Genomic DNA, 16,418 nt, shown 5'->3' with positions numbered 1-16,418 from the left:
CATGCCGAGCCCACACAGACGAACCTATTGCTTCATCCACCATTACAAATAGTAAGGTCAGCGGCAAGAAACTACCTACGCAAAGTCTGGAAGAACGGAGGAAAGGCAGGGGAAACCCTCTGAAGGAGGGTCGGAAAGCACCGCTATCCTGCCAACGAACAGGTCTGTTATGCACTATTCACTTTTTATTTTTTGCTGGATCCCTAAGGTATGAAAATTTACTATTACTGAAAAATTGTAAGGGACTGTACCTTGCGAGTAAGCATACAAAATCAACAAAATGTACAGTAAAAGAAATGTGTGAGAAAAGACCTGAATTTGAATCTGACCTGAATTTGGGGCAGAGTGCCAAAAGGGGGGCATTCGAGGAAAACAAACCGTAAATTATTAGTAAAACCATTATATGCAAAAGAAGCACATGGTGCAAACACCCAAGGTATCTCAAACAGCTCACTTATATTGGTACCCGGGCTTTTTGAACTCTGTACTCTGTATGCTGAACTAATTTATGCAATACACTTTATATTGGTACGAAAGTCAATGGCATGGTTTTCAAATTAGCCTGCGGGTCTCGCTGAACCATGAACTCAGGTCTTTGCAAACGCATGCGACCCCCCTGCTATTGGTCTGAAATCTCACTGAAAGAAGGGGAGAGACCAAGAGATTATTAAGACCAAACGGTGACATAACTCTGGCATAGGGGAAGGTTGAGTAGAAAAGAGAAGAGAAGAGGGATTGGGAAGCGATTAACAACAACAGGCAAGCTCCCGCGTGAATTTGCGATTTCTTCTCGAAATTGCTCCCTTAGTCTCGTTTCTTTTTTTTTCTTTTTTTTCACCGAGTTCTGCTGTTCGATTGTTATTCCAGCTTCCTGGCTCAGCAAGTACTGTAGAGCCAGGGCTAGTGGAGTGAAAGGGGGAAGGAAAAGGATCCCCTGAAAACTAAAGCACACAGGAATAACACAGGGGCACGCTCTCCTATTACCTGTTAGTAATAACCCCCTTTTTTCCAATACGTGATCAAAGATCATAGGAGGGCGATACTCAAAACGGTTCAAGCACGCATAACAAGACGAAGGGACACACAGGGGGTTAAAACCGGAAAAGTTCAATATTAATAGAAAGGGGAAAAAAAAAAAAAAAAAAAAGAGAAAAACATCTAGACATCTCCTTCCCTTACCCCGTCGGGTAGGCTACTACATCTAAACCAAATTTTGTTTTAATCATTGGAAACAAAGGGTCAAGCTGGGGAAAAGAATTTGAAGGAAAGAACCTGCAATGCAGTGGAATAACGTCCTTGCAGGATGTCTCCAATTTACAAGCCGACCTCAATGCTCTGTCTAATTGGGCGACTAAGTGGCAGATGAGGTTTAATGTAGATAAATGTAAAATTATGCACTTGGGGGCTAAGAATATGCATGCATCATACATGCTAGGGGGAGTACAACTGGGGGGATCTGTAGTGGAGAAGGATCTGGGGGTTTTAGTTGATCATAAGCTCAATAATGGCATGCAATGCCAAGCTGCGGTTTCCAAAGCGAGCAAAGTCCTTTCTTGTATTAAGAGAGGTATGGACTCCAGAGACAGATATATCATTTTGCCCCTGTACAAATCATTAGTAAGACCTCATCTGGAATATGCAGTTCAGTTTTGGGCCCCAGTTCTCAAGAAGGATATCGGGGAGCTGGAGAAAGTGCAGAGAAGGGCAACCAAACTGATAAGAGGCATGGAGGAGCTCAGCTATGAGGAAAGATTAGAGGAACTGAATTTATTCACTCTTGAGAAGAGGAGAATAAGGGGGGATATGATCAACATGTACAAATATATAAGAGGTCCATACAGTGAACTTGGTGTTGAGTTATTCACTTTACGGTCAACACTGAGGACAAGGGGGCAATCTTTACGTCTAGAGGAAAAGAGATTTCACCTCCAAATACGGAAAGGTTTTTTCACAGTAAGAGCTGTGAAAATGTGGAACAGACTCCCTCCAGAGGTGGTTCTGGCCAGCTCAGTAGATTGCTTTAAGAAAGGCCTGGATTCTTTCCTAAATGTACAGAATATAACTGAGTACTAAGATTTGTAGGTAAAGTTGATCCAGGGTAAATCCGATTGCCTCTCGGGGGATCAGGAAGGAATTTTTTCCCCTGCTGTAGCAAATTGGATCATGCTCTGCTGGGGTTTTTTGCCTTCCTCTGGATCAACTGTGGGTATGGAGTTGGGTGTATAGGATTTTACCGTGTTTTTTATTTTGTTTTTTTTATTTTTTGTGGTTGAACTGGATGGACTTGTGTCTTTTTTCAACCTGACTAACTATGTAACTATGTAACCTAACATGAGTAGAATGATAAGTAGATCAACAAAGGGGGGTCCCCCCACCACCCCAAGAAGTACAGCAGCGACAAGCTGAATAAGGCCCTTCGTAACCAGCGGAGAAAGCCCACGGGCCCCTGGGGGGCAGGGGGCAACAAAGCAACAAAAAGGAAACAAAACAAAAAAGATCGAAAATGAGAAGCCCCACAGCGAAACCTCCAGAGAAACATCCTTGGAATCAAGAGAGGAGGTATCTATGAGAAATGGACTGGAAAGCAGTAGGATAGATGCACAGTCCCCCTCTAAGGGAGAAATGGCAGAGATGTTGCTAAAATTGGAAAATGCGATAAAGGGGGAGATACAGAACTTACGGACAGATTTTGGTCACATGCTCTCCAGAATAGAATCAGCAGAGGAACAAATTGAGAAACAAGAATCAAACTCACTAAAAACCCAGATCGATCAGATCCAATTACAACAGAGGCATATTCTCTATACATTAGAAGACCAGGAAAATAGAAACCGGAGACAAAACCTGAGGATCAAATCATTACCAGAGAAGAGGGGGGAGGATCTCAGGACAATAATGCAGACGATATTTAATCCTATATTGGAAAGAACAGCAGACAACCCAATCATGATCGAAAGGGTCCATCGGGTAGGAAACCCAAAAAGAGTGCTCCCCGAGCGAACAAGAGATGTTATAATAAGGCTCCGATTCTATGAAGATAAAGAAGAAATATGGAAGAAGCTGAGGGGGGCAACCCTCGATAGTTTTTGAGGGGGTCGACCTCCGGATTTTCACCGACGTGGCCCCAGAAACTTTGGCAAGGAAATGGTTATTAAAACCACTCCTGAAACAGATGATCGATCTAAACATCAAATATAACTGGGGATTTCCTGCCTGCTTAAAGCGGGAGTTCACCCATTTATTAAATTTTTTTTTTTCTCCCCTTAGATTCCTGCTCGTTCGGTCTAGGGGAATCGGCTATTTGTATTAAAATATGAGCAGTACTTACCCGTTTTCGAGATGCATCTTCTTCCGTCGCTTCCGGGTATGGGTCTTCGGGAGCGGGCGTTCCTTCTTGATTGACAGTCTTCCGAGAGGCTTCCGACGGTCGCATTCATCGTGTCACTCGTAGCCGAAAGAAGCCGAACGTCGGTGCGGCTCTATACTGCGCCTGCGCACCGACGTTCGGCTTCTTTCGGAAAATCGTGACGCGATGGATGCGACCGTCGGAAGCCTCTCGGAAGACTGTCAATCAAGAAGGAACGCCCATTCCCGCAGCCCATACCCGGAAGCGACGGAGAGGATGCATCTCCTAAACGGGTAAGTACTGCACATATTTAAAAACAAATAGCCGATTCCCCTAGAGAAAACGAGCAGGAATCTAAGGGGAAAAAGTGCCCTCTAAGGGTGAACCCCCGCTTTAATTGGGACAAGAGAGGGAAGATCTGCGACCCTGAGATTCCCCGAGGACCTAAGCGAATTTTGCAGGAAATTGGATATTCGGATCCCTGACTTGCCGGGCTGGGAGTAGGGGGGGGAGCCGGGAGGGATGTGGGGGTTTCTTTCTTGAAGACCCCCCATCCCTCTCCCTCTCTTATCCGCCTGGCTCCGACCTAGGCTAAATTTGTCTCCCTAGGGTCCCTCTTGATGGTGTCCTTCTCTTCTTTTCCCTCTCCCCATCGGTTTCGGGAGATGAGGGGACCCCTGGTGGACATAGGGAAGACGTCCGCAACTAGTCCCTTTGTCAAAAAGATCTAATACCCCTGGGGGTTCCCTGCTCGCTTGATCGGGAAGGGAAGATACCCTGTCTCACCTAGACAATTAGAAGAGAGCGTAAACCATAGAAAGAAAAAATGGAGACGTAGATTTAGGGGGGGGGGGGGAAACGAAGATGCCAGTAATTAAATGTCTCTCATATAATGTAAAGGGTCTAAACAGCCCATTCAAGAGACATAAGGTGTTAAAAGAATTGAAACATTATAGGGCAGACATCGCCTTCTTACCAGAAACCCATCTTACAATAGGATCAAATGCAAGGATATACTCGTCTGACTTTCCCACTTGGTACTATGGAGATACCATTTCTAAGAGGGCCAGAGGGGTAGCAATTGGGATAGCAAAGGGTTTGTGCTTAGGTTTGTGCTTACAGATAGACTAACAGACCCAGAAGGGAGATTCCTCTTTCTGAGAGGAAAATTGGAGGAAGAGGAGTATACCCTTGCAAACGTATATGCACCTAATACCTCCCCGATGAAATACCTATTGGGAACTTTGGGGAAATTAAAAGACTACAGTAGGGGAAAGATAATATTAGGAGGAGACCTAAATTTTTGTATGGATCCAAAAGTGGACAGGTCACACCGGACAACAGAAACTCAGGATACACAATTAAGAAAGGTCAAAGAAAGCTTACATAGAAATCAGTTAGTGGATACATGGAGGATTTTTAATCCTAGTCAGCGAGATTACACATTTTATTCCCAGGTACATGGTAGCTATTCTCGGATCGATCACATCTTCGTTGAGCATAGAATGCTGGAGGGGGTGGTCGAGACGAGAATAGGGCCCATGACGATCTCGGACCATGCGCCCATTAGTATATCTATAAAAATCTTAGGTAACCAAAGGCCCTATCAAAACTGGAGATTAAACGAGGAACTATTGATTGAGGAGAAAAGCATAACAAGGGTTAAAAAAGAATTAGAAGAATATTTTAAGATAAATGAGACAGAGGAAATCTCGGCAACAACCCTATGGGATGCCCACAAGGCAGTGATAAGAGGGGTTTTGATTTCGGAAGGAGCAAGGGGGAAAAAGGAAGCGATTAGTAAAAAAGTAAAATTAATAGATGAGATTTTCAACCTAGAACAAAAACAAAAAAAAGAAGGAAAGCAACGAGATTTATACCTGACCCTAGTCAACAAACGAAACAAACTCAAAGATCTCATGGACCAGGAAACAAGAAAAGAATTTAACTCAATAGCAAGGGAAAGATATAGGTGGGGAAATAAAACAAGCAAACATCTGGCTCGGCTGGTGCAAAAAAATAAATCAAGGAATTATATTGATAAAATTAAAAACGAAAAAGGAGAGGTTTCCCATACAACAAAAGAAATCGCCGAAACATTTAGATTATACTACGAAAAACTATATTCAGTAGAACAAAAGAATTGGCAGATAGGAGAAAAAGAAAATAAGATCACAACCTTTTTAAAAGAAGCAAGACTCTCAAAAATTAGCCAACTAGATGCCGCGGGGATGGATAGGCCAATCACGGAAAATGAAATCAAATTAGCATTAACAAACTCAGCCTCAGGTAAAAGCCCAGGCCCAGATGGCTTTACAGTAATGTATTACAAAAAATGTAAAGAGATATTACTACCAAGGCTTTGTAAGTATTTTAATGGCCTTGGGGAGGGGTACAAATTAAGTAAGGAGGCTTCTGAAGCAATCATTACTGTTATCCCAAAAGAAGGCAAAGACATTGAAAGTTGCTCGGGCTACCGGCCAATATCCTTGCTCAATACAGATATAAAACTGTTCGCAAGGCTATTGGCCGGGAGAGTTAAGCACGAAATGAATAAATTAGTACATCCAGACCAGACGGGTTTCATTCAGGGGCGAGAGGGGAGAGACATCGGAGTAAGAACACTTTTGATAATTCGGAGAATGAGGGCAATGGGGTCCCCAGGTCTACTCATGTCGATAGACGCAGAGAAAGCGTTCGACAGGGTGGACTGGGGACTCATGCTTTCTACTTTAAAGGAAATGGGGTTTGGTCAGAAGATGATGAATTGGGTTGCCGCCCTCTATCAGTCCCCCATGGCTAAAATAAAAATAAATGGCAGTTTTTCGCAAACATTTCAAATGAAAAACGGAACGAGGCAGGGGTGCCCTTTGTCACCTCTGCTGTTTGTGTTATCAATGGAACCCCTGCTAGCCAAGATCCGCAACTGCCAAAAAATAAAAGGGATCGAAATAGGAGAGGAGGAACACAAACTCGCAGCTTTTGCAGACGACGTCCTCCTCTATTTAACTGAACCCAAAACATCAATCCCAAATTTATTAAACCTTTGTAATGAATATGGAGAAATTTCAAATTTTAAATTAAATATTACCAAAACGGAGATCATGAGTATAAATGTAAGTAAGACAGAAGAAAAACTCTTGAAAGCGAACCATCGTTTCGCCTGGGTCAGCGAACTTAAATATCTCGGGATTTTGTTAGCAAAATCAATCAAAGAAAACCTATGCGATAAATTTCATCCCACTGTTAAACGAAATTAAGAAAGAGACAAAAAGGGTGGAAAACAGAGCAATATCATGGATCGGACGAATCAATTATTGCAAAATGGTTATCATGCCAAAGGTCCTATATAAATTCCAGATGATCCCTATAGCACTCCCAAGAACGTTGCTTTCAGCTCTTAACAAACTAATTATGAATTATATATGGAAGAATAAGAAACATAGGATATCATTCCAAACATTAAGGCAATCAAAAAAAAAGGGAGGGCTGGCCGTCCCGGATGTTAGGGGATATTACGATGCGGTTATATTAACAAGAGTGGTGAAGTGGGCCAGAGTCAACAAAGAAAAAAGGTGGGTAAGATTAGAAAATGAATTATCACAGGCAAGGTTAGATAAGGTAATTTGGAACCCCCCCCATTTAGGACACTGGACATAAACCTACACGAGATAACAAAAAATGCACTGAAAATATGGGACACCGTATATAGAAAAGTTGTGAAGGAATATAATTCACCCCTCATAGCACTGAAAAATAATGATTTTTTCGCACCTGGTATGACACAAGTGGGGGGGCATTGGATTAAAAAAAGACACTGCACAATTAAGGGATATAATGAATGAGGGTCACATTAAAACACTGCAGGAGTTAAAACTTAATAAAAACTTAATGGAAATCAATGAGTGGAGGTACCAGCAGCTAAACCATTTTATCCAAGATCTCCCACACCCATTGAGGTCAGGAGATCAGATGTCAGAACTGGAAAAAATTTGTACTACAGAAAGATCTAAAGGTACTATTTCAAAACTATATAGGATTCTACTGAAGATAGGGGAGCAGAGCACACCTCCATTCATTGAAAAATGGGAAAGGGAACTGGGCACACAGCGGGATAGGGCCACAATAGAGAAAATGTTGACTCTGACACACTCCTCCGCGGTAGATAGCCGCACGGCGGAAATGTGCTTTAAATGTATCTCCGGGTGGTATATGACACCGGATAAATGAAGAAAATTTAAAGAGGGGCAGACGGGATTGCTGGAGGGGATGTAGATCACCAGGAAATATGGCACACCTTTGGTGGGGATGCCCTAAGATAAAAAAGTACTGGGAAAATATATTGGGTTGCGTGGAAGAATTACAAAGAAAAAGATAAAGATGGACCCATGGGTCGTTCTATTCCACGGGGGAGAAGAAGGCATTAAAAGGTACAGGGAAACACTTGTACCGCACCTCCTGAACGCCGCCAAGAGATTAATCCCTAGAAGGTGGCAAGATCCAGACCCCCCTCCAATCTGGGAATGGATCGACGCGGTCGAAGAAACATATAAAATGGAAGAACTGAAAGAGGGATTAGAGGGCAATAATATCTTATTAAGCACAAAATGGGAGGATTGGAGGATTTTCAAGAAATCATGGAGTTACGCAGAAAAGTTAAGGGAAGAAATCTAAACGCTTTCTTAGAAGAAAATTAGAAAGAACTAGGTCTTAAGAGAAGGTCTAGGGTGAGACGGGGGGGGGGGGGGGAATTTGGAATGGTTAACTTTTGATGCCTTTTTATTCTTTTTGTTGTTCTATGCAAAGGGAGTAACATATGGGTTTACACGTGTTTAGTTGTATATGTGCACGTTACAATAGTATATATATATATATATATATATATATATATATATATATATATATATATATATATATATATATATATATATATATATATATAAAAAAATGGAATTAGAACAAAAAAGAAAAATAATAAAAAAAAAAAAAAAAAGGGAAACCCACATAAAGAAAAGCGACACTAATGATGCGAAACCAAAATAGAGATGCAATGGGCTGGTACGCAGAACATGAGCATAAATATGCACTCTATGAGGTAGAGTCTGAAGTGGAAAAAAGAAAAAAAAACAATACAAAGTTTGTACACAGATTCTTCCACACTGTCACTAATGAGGTTTTCTTTATTTGAACCTGAGCGTTGACTACCAAGGTGCCGACTTTCACCTGCTTATGTATAGTTACATACTATAAAAGCAGAGAGTGGACAAATGGGCACCTGTGAGTCTATACTGAAAATATAGGATGTGTGACCAAGTCTAAAGTCGGGTACACACCAAGAGCTTTTTCTTTGTGCAACCCAGCGAGGTTAGTCCAGCGACCTCCCCGCGCTGAGGAGTTGTGTTCTGATAGGGGGACGGCCCTACCCGCCAGAACACTCCGATCAGTGCTCTCTGCCATTGGCAGAATGAACCGCACTCATGTAATCCACAGGAGAAGTACAGCCAAACAAGCTTTGGCTGTACTTTTCCTTCAACTTGTTCCTTTTTCGGTTTGCTTTGTGCAATATTACCTGAAACCGGAGGATGATGGTCCAGATAAGCCCTAGTGTCAGTCTGTGATTGCCATCCACAATGTCATGCGACCCCATATTCTCCAAATGTACTTTCTGTTCCTTTAAGAATTGTAGTGCTTTGTCAACATTTTCAAGGCAATGGATACGCATGCGGCCCTTTGTGGGTTTAGGCTGTTAGAAGAACACAAGATATACAAATTAATTAATTACATACACACACAGACTTCCACATAGATGACAGCTGAAGGCATTTTTACTAGCATTTTAAAATTCAAAATCAATGCGGTTTATGTCTTGCGTAGTCTGCCTAAATTGCAACCCTAAGGGCTCATTTACACCTGCTTCAGCTTCAACAAGGCTTTGGACAGGCTTTGTTAAAGCTCTCTGAACGCTAGTCAAAGCTCCCATCACCAAATAGTTAGCTTACAGGCTGTTTACAAATGCTTTTGCTTCAAAAATTATACCCCATGTAGCTTCAGTTGTGCTTCAAAGCAACTTCAAAGCCTCCATAGAAGTCTATGGCAAAGCTCGCTTGAAGCCCCACCGAAGCCTCACACAAAAACAGGTGTAAACAGGACTGCAAGTTAAACATTTTATTTAGTGGCAGGGGCTTTGACTGGTGTTCACAAAGCGTGTCTGAAACCATGTTTTGAAGGAAGTGTAAGCTAGCCTTAAATGTTTATTTACACAAACCAACTGTCACTTCTTTTAGTTTCTTCCCAAGCCCAAAATAGAGACATCTGGGCCTTGTTGTAAGCAATTATACACAATTCCTTCATTCATATTACTGCTATTAAAGCGGATCTCCCGCGGCCATTTTTTTTTTTTTACATATTATTGAAAGCATATCAAACGAGTACTCACTTCTCTGCTGTTTCTAATCATCTGCATATCGATTTCGTCTGTAATCATAACTTATTTTGTTAGGAACGCCGTTTCCATTTTACTTGTGGGCATGAGAAGCCCACAAGCACTTACTTCCTTGTTTTGGTAAATGCTGAACTCCCAGCTTTCACCGCTTGTTCCCGCGCATGCTCAGTTCCGTCACTGCCATCTTGCTACACCCCGCACAGTAATGATAGAGTGAGAAGGGGGAAAGCGGACATATTGCTACACCCACCAGAGTTTTAGACTTCAGTTATTTTCAACACAAAAACTGATACTGTATTTAAGCATATAAGCTCCGCAATGACTCCTGGGAGCAATGAGAAAAGCTCCCAGGACACAGTGCGGGTAAAGGATATGACGCACTACCCGCAGAAGAAGGGACAGGAAGCCGAGTGACATATGTTGTAATCAAAGGTACTGTAAAAAAAAAAAAAAAAAAAAAACACGTCCATTTTGTACTGCATTAGAGCATGCCACTTGATTAAGCGAATGTTTAAAAATTGGGTGGAGCCCCGCTTTAAAGAGAAACTATCAAAATTGGAAAAGACAGACTCTGGACCAGCTGTGCATTGCAACCAATCGGCTTCTTCAGTTAGGCTTTAAAAAAATGAAAGCCAGAAGCTGATTAGTTGCCATGCAAAGCTGCTCCAGAATTTGGCTGCCCAAGTTGATACATTTCCTGTATTTTTAGTTGCCATATCATTTTTATTATTGCATTGTAAAGTTGAAAGTAGTTTTAGATGAGTTTTAAATTTTACAAACTTGTTGCAATATATTTTTGTCATTGTATTTAATATAACAGTTTGCAGAATATCCACTAGGGGGTGCAGCAAATCCTCTGAACTGTGAAAAAAAAAAAAAAAAACATAGAATTTTATATAGCACGGACCAACTCATATGGTCCAATTGTACGAACTTTCACAGCAGATTCACACAACATTCAATCAGAATTCAGTGTTCCATTTGAATCCAGTTTGAAAAATGTGTGAAAACATTTATGAATAGACCTACTATAGTCTTTGCAGCTAGCAGAGTCTGACCATGCAATCATCAAATCGGTCTACCCTATGTACATATATAATTGCAATTAATACATAGGAATAAACTCTTAAATCATCAACACAGTTTGATCAGATTAGTTAAAAAGCGAGTTGATCTCTCAAAAACCCAAAGTTACAAAATCACAAAAAAAAAAAAAAGTTATATTAGATTTTTTTATACACATCCTCAAATTAATTTTACAAGGAAAGGTTTTTAAACCCTAAAGCAAATCAATTATATATAAATATAAGCCAGTAGAATAAAACAATGGTATGTAATAAAAAAAAAAATTATGTTGGGAACAGCAACAAAAAAAAATTCCACCCATAACAACCAGAGCCCCTCAACGGAGATGTTGCAACCTTAACCTCTTCCCCACCGCGCCATAGCGAAAATACTGCTACAGCGCGGTGGAGTTATTCCGGGACGACGTCCCTGGGACGTCCTCCCAGAATCCTTCACTCGCGCGCCCCCTGGGGCGCGCTCGCGGAATCATCTGTGAGCGCCGGGTCTAGAAGACCCGGCGCATCACAGATCGCGGTAAATCGCCGCTGATAGCGGCGGTTTACCACGTGATCGCTCCGTCAAATGACGGAGCGATCACTTGTAAACAAACCGGCGTCATGTCATGACGCCGGTTCCTCCCTCTCCTCTCTGTACCGATCGGTACAGTGTGAGAGGAGAGGGGGGAGAGCGGCAGCAGCAGCAGCTGCTGTGGGATGGATCTGTGACACATGCAGTCACAGATCCATCCCTCCCTCCCTGTGCAATACTCTGCAATTAACCCCTCATACTCTGCAATACTCTGCAATTAACCCCTCATACTCTGCAATACCCCCATACCCCCCATACTCTGCATTTAACCCCCCATACTCTGCAATAACCCCCCCCCCCCATACTCTGCAATAACCCCCCCCCCCCATACTCTGCAATAACCCCCCCCCCCATACTCTGCAATAACCCCCCCCCCCCATACTCTGCAATAACCCCCCCCCCATACTCTGCAATAACCCCCCCCCCCCATACTCTGCAATAACCCCCCCCCCCATACTCTGCAATAACCCCCCCCCCCATACTCTGCAATAACCCCCCCCCATACTCTGCAATAACCCCCCCCCCATACTCTGCAATAACCCCCCCCCCCATACTCTGCAATAACCCCCCCCCCCCATACTCTGCAATAACCCCCCCCCCATACTCTGCAATAACCCCCCCCCCATACTCTGCAATAACCCCCCCCCCCATACTCTGCAATAACCCCCCCCCCCATACTCTGCAATAACCCCCCCCCCCATACTCTGCAATAACCCCCCCCCCCATACTCTGCAATAACCCCCCCCCCATACTCTGCAATAACCCCCCCCCCATACTCTGCAATAACCCCCCCCCCATACTCTGCAATAACCCCCCCCCCATACTCTGCAATAACCCCCCCCCCATACTCTGCAATAACCCCCCCCCATACTCTGCAATAACCCCCCCATACCACCCAATACTCCGCAATACCTGCTAATATGACAGAAACGATTTTTTTCTACAGAATTTTCAGTGTTTTTTCTTTTATAGCGCAAAAAATAAAAATCGCAGAGGTGATCAAATACCACCAAAAGAAAGCTCTATTTGTGGGAAAAAAAGGACAAAAATTTCAGATGGGCACAATGTTGTATGACTGAGTAATTGTCATTCAAATTGTGAGAGCACCGAAAGCTGAAAATTGGTCTGGTGAGGAAGGGGGTTTAAGTGCCCAGTGGTCAAGAGGTTAAACAGCCACCTGCAAAACCTTGTGGCCAAAGATAGCATATGTAGATGCGCTCACATCAACCTTGTAAAATGTAGTGAAAGTGTGAACGGACGACCAGGTCGCCGCCTTACACACCTGGGAAACTGATGCTTGAATTCGGAAAGCCCAGAAGGCACCAATTGCCCTGGTCGAATGTGCCGTGACAGGAAAAGGAGGCACCTGCCGTTTCAGGGCATAAGCCTGGATCACGATCTGTCTAATCCACAGAGAAATGTGGCCGATGAGACCGTCAGGCCCTTCTTTGGACCAGCTACCAACACAAACAGTGAATCTGACCTCCGAAACGGAGCCGAAGCAGATAGATACACCCTCAGAGCCCGGACCATGTCCAAGGAATGCAACGCAACCTCTTTTGGATGCGACGGCCCAGGACACAAGGATGAAAGCACAATGTTGTCCTCATTTAGATGAAACTCCAAAACAACTTTTGGGAGAAACGAAGGCTGCGGGCTTAGCACCGCCTTATCCTTGTAGAGGATCAAGTAGAGAGACTTGCAAGACAAGGCCGCCAACTCAGAAACCCATGGGGCTACCAACGCATCTGCCGCGTCCGCCCAGGGATCTTTGGGCCTGGCCACAAACCTCAATATCTTCCGATTGAGTCGAGACGCCAGAAGGTTCACGTCTGGCATGCCCCATCTCAGGCAAAGGAGTCGAAATACATCCGGATGTAGCAACCATTCCCCTTGGTCCAGCATCTGACTACTTAGGTAGTCTGCGTGCCAGTTTTCTACGCCTGGAATGTATACAGCCGATAGAGTTGGCACGCGTCGCTCTGCCCACCTGGAGAGCGACCTCCAATGCTGCAGCCGAGCTCCGTGTTCCTCCTTAATGGTTCACATGCACTACTGCCGTGGCATTGTCCGACTGGATCCTGACTGGGCATCTCTGTAGCCTCCGTGACCATGTGGAGAGGCACCGCCTGATCGCCCGAAGTTTCAGCACATTTATCAGCAGGTGGGATTCTTCCTGCGTCCAGCGACCCTGTGCCGACTGTACGCCCAAAACGCCCCCCAACCGGTCAGGTTTGCGCCCGTCGCGATCACCGTCCAATGAAGAGGAAGGAACGATCTCCCGGACTGAAGGGCTGGAGACCTCAGCCACCAAACCAGGGATTCCCTGACTAGGTGGCTCACCTGAATTTGACCATACAGAGACAACGGAGACTTTTGCAAGGCTCGAGTGTGGAATTGAGTATACGGTACCGCCTCGAAAGTGGCCACTATGAGGGCCAGGACTTGCATGCAAAAGCGCAGTGACAACCACTTGCGGGACGCCAACAGCTTCACTACAGCCTGAAAAACTCTCGCTTCTGAGGAGTCCAGAATCAAGCCCAGGTATTGAGTTGGCACCAACGCTGACTTCTGGAGGTTCAGTACACTACCAAATTCCCAAAGAGCCTGACTGGCGATCGCCAAATCCTCCTCTAATTTTCATGCGAAAGCTGCTCTCAGGAGGTTGTTCAGGTAGTCCACAATTGCGATTCCTTGCTGTCTTAGCAAAGCCAGAGTCGGGGCAAGCACCTTTGTGAAAACCCTTGGAGCAAATGCCAGGCCAAAGGGGAGGGCTACAAATTGGTAGTGCTTATCCCTGACCGCAGGAACTTCTAATGCCTGACGCATATGGGGACATGCAAGAATGCGTCCTTGATAGACGTCAGAAAATCCGCCGGATGGAGTGCAGCGACCACAGAGCGAATTGATTCCATCCTGAATATTTTCACCCTTACAAAGCAGTTGAGGGCCTTGAGATCCAGGATCGGACGGACCCCGTCCTTTGGGACTACAAACAGATTGGAATAGAATCCCTGAAACCTTTCCAGCGGCGGTACAGGCACTATCACCCCGCGCCTCAGCAGGTCTTGCACTGCACCAAACAGGGTGTCGCGGAGCGCCGGGATAAGATGAAGGTTGGAGGGAAAAAACCTGTTTGGCGGACAAGAAAGAAACTCTTGTATCCCGATACCATCAGTTCGCAAACCCACTGGTCGAAAAAGGGAGGTCCACCGAGTTGCAAACTCCCAAAGGCGACCCCCCATCCGAGTGTCGGGCGTAGATTTGCTTGCAGGCTTGCGAAACCAGGGACGCTTCTGTCCCTCAGCAGGCACCTTGTCGGCCTGGGAACACTTCCTTGCGAATCTGGGCGGACGCAAAAAACGCTTCTGAGCGGAAAGGGAAAGCCCTGGCCTATGGCGTGGCTCTTAACCTTTTCTGGATTGTGGGAGCAGTGTACTCTTACCCCCAGTAACATTCTTAAAAATGTCATCCAGCGAGGCTCCAAATAGCCTCTCTCCCTGGAAGGGCAAATCTGCCAGGGCCTTCTTAGATGCCTGGTCCGCAGACCAGCATTTTAGCCAAATTAGGCGACGGAGCACCACAGCAAATACTGAGGCTCTAGCAAGCAAAGGAGCCATATCTAAGGCCGCATTGCAGAAATACTTAAGGCCATGCACCAACTGGCCTGCCAGTTCCATGCAGATCGGGGAAGCCTGTTGCTTTTCTAACTCTCGGTGCAACAATTTTGCCCATTCAGTAAGCGTCTGGGACACCAGGGCTGTGGCCAATACTGGCTGCAATGCTGACCCCACCACCGTGAACATGGACCGGGCGACGGCCTCAGCCCTCCCATCAGCGGGGTCCTTAAAAGCCAGGGTCCCATCCACTGGAATTGTGGTTACCTTGTTTAACCTGTTCCACAATCGGGGGAGACGTCCATTTCTTCAGGAAACTCTCCTCAAAGGGGTACCGCACGGCCATGCATTTTGGGACCGAAAAGGGTCCGCTGCGGCCGTTCCCATTCTTTGTAAATAAACGTATCAAAGTAAGTTAAAGAAGGAAACACCTTAGCCATACGAGCCGGCTTGTGGGACCCAAAGGGGACCCCGCCGTATCCTCCATCTTTAGGGTATCCCGCACCGCTGTGATAAGTGCCCCTACAAGCGCCCTTTCCTGCGCTGACCCACTGTCATCCTCACTGTCTGAATGGTCCTGGTCCGCATCCTCTGAAAACGTCAGAACAGGGACCATGTGCCACAGCAAGGCCCGAGTCTGAATCAGAGATTTCCCCAGAAGACGGTGGAGAGGGTGCGTTTACCCCCTTTGCGTCCGCAAGGCACTTCCACCCTGGCAACAAAGGACTCCAGGACTGCTGACAAAGCGTCCAAAGGCACCGCAGGTGCAGGAGGACCAGTTGCCATTAGTTCCAGAAGGATAACCAGCGCTAGAGGCAAAAAACAAGCTGACACTACAAGAAAATCTTCCTGACTTAAAACTACAGGGAAAATGAATGGCACGACCACGCTGACCTCCGGGCGGTGGTCTCTCACAAAAGTCCACACCAAACAACCCACTATGCCCCAAAAATAGGGAAGGGAACAGTGGACCCCCAGCGCAGCCCCCTTACCAGACATGGAGGCCCCCGGGAGAGCCCCGTTCAGTCATGCAGCAGCCCAATCATGGGGGGGAGGGAAGGGACGGGGAGAGAAGAAGAGGAGCATGAGAGACCTCCAATTTGACCTCTCAGGGAATGCCCAGCTGCTCCGTCCTGCCGAGGCAGACAAAACCATACCTACCCCTCCTGTGGGAACTGCTGGACGTATTTCTCAGACAGACCCATCACCCGAGTGGTACGGGGTGGCTGTCGGCCATGGCACACTGACACGGACAGCAGTAGCCCGGTCATATGTGTGCACTGGAGCATATAGCTTGCCGGCCACCCCTGGATCAGACGGGGCATGTCATGGCCGACCCAGCGCGTAGCTATCACAGGAA

The 16,418-nt window shown here is 45.4% G+C and overlaps 1 protein-coding gene across 1 annotated transcript in view; it reads right to left on the bottom strand.

Annotated features, from left to right (window-relative positions):
• Positions 1 to 16,418, bottom strand: part of SPTBN2 (spectrin beta, non-erythrocytic 2) — a 904,339-nt gene that overhangs the window by 371,354 nt on the left and 516,567 nt on the right. The window contains 1 exon segment of the mRNA XM_040328797.1: positions 8,916 to 9,089. Within this exon segment, the coding sequence (XP_040184731.1) occupies positions 8,916 to 9,089 (174 nt within the window).

This window comes from Rana temporaria, chromosome 11 (assembly GCF_905171775.1).
Source record: "Rana temporaria chromosome 11, aRanTem1.1, whole genome shotgun sequence".
Classification (NCBI taxonomy): domain Eukaryota; kingdom Metazoa; phylum Chordata; class Amphibia; order Anura; family Ranidae; genus Rana; species Rana temporaria.
Note: the sequence above shows the minus strand (reverse complement) of the source record. Positions and strands in the feature narration are given on the sequence as shown.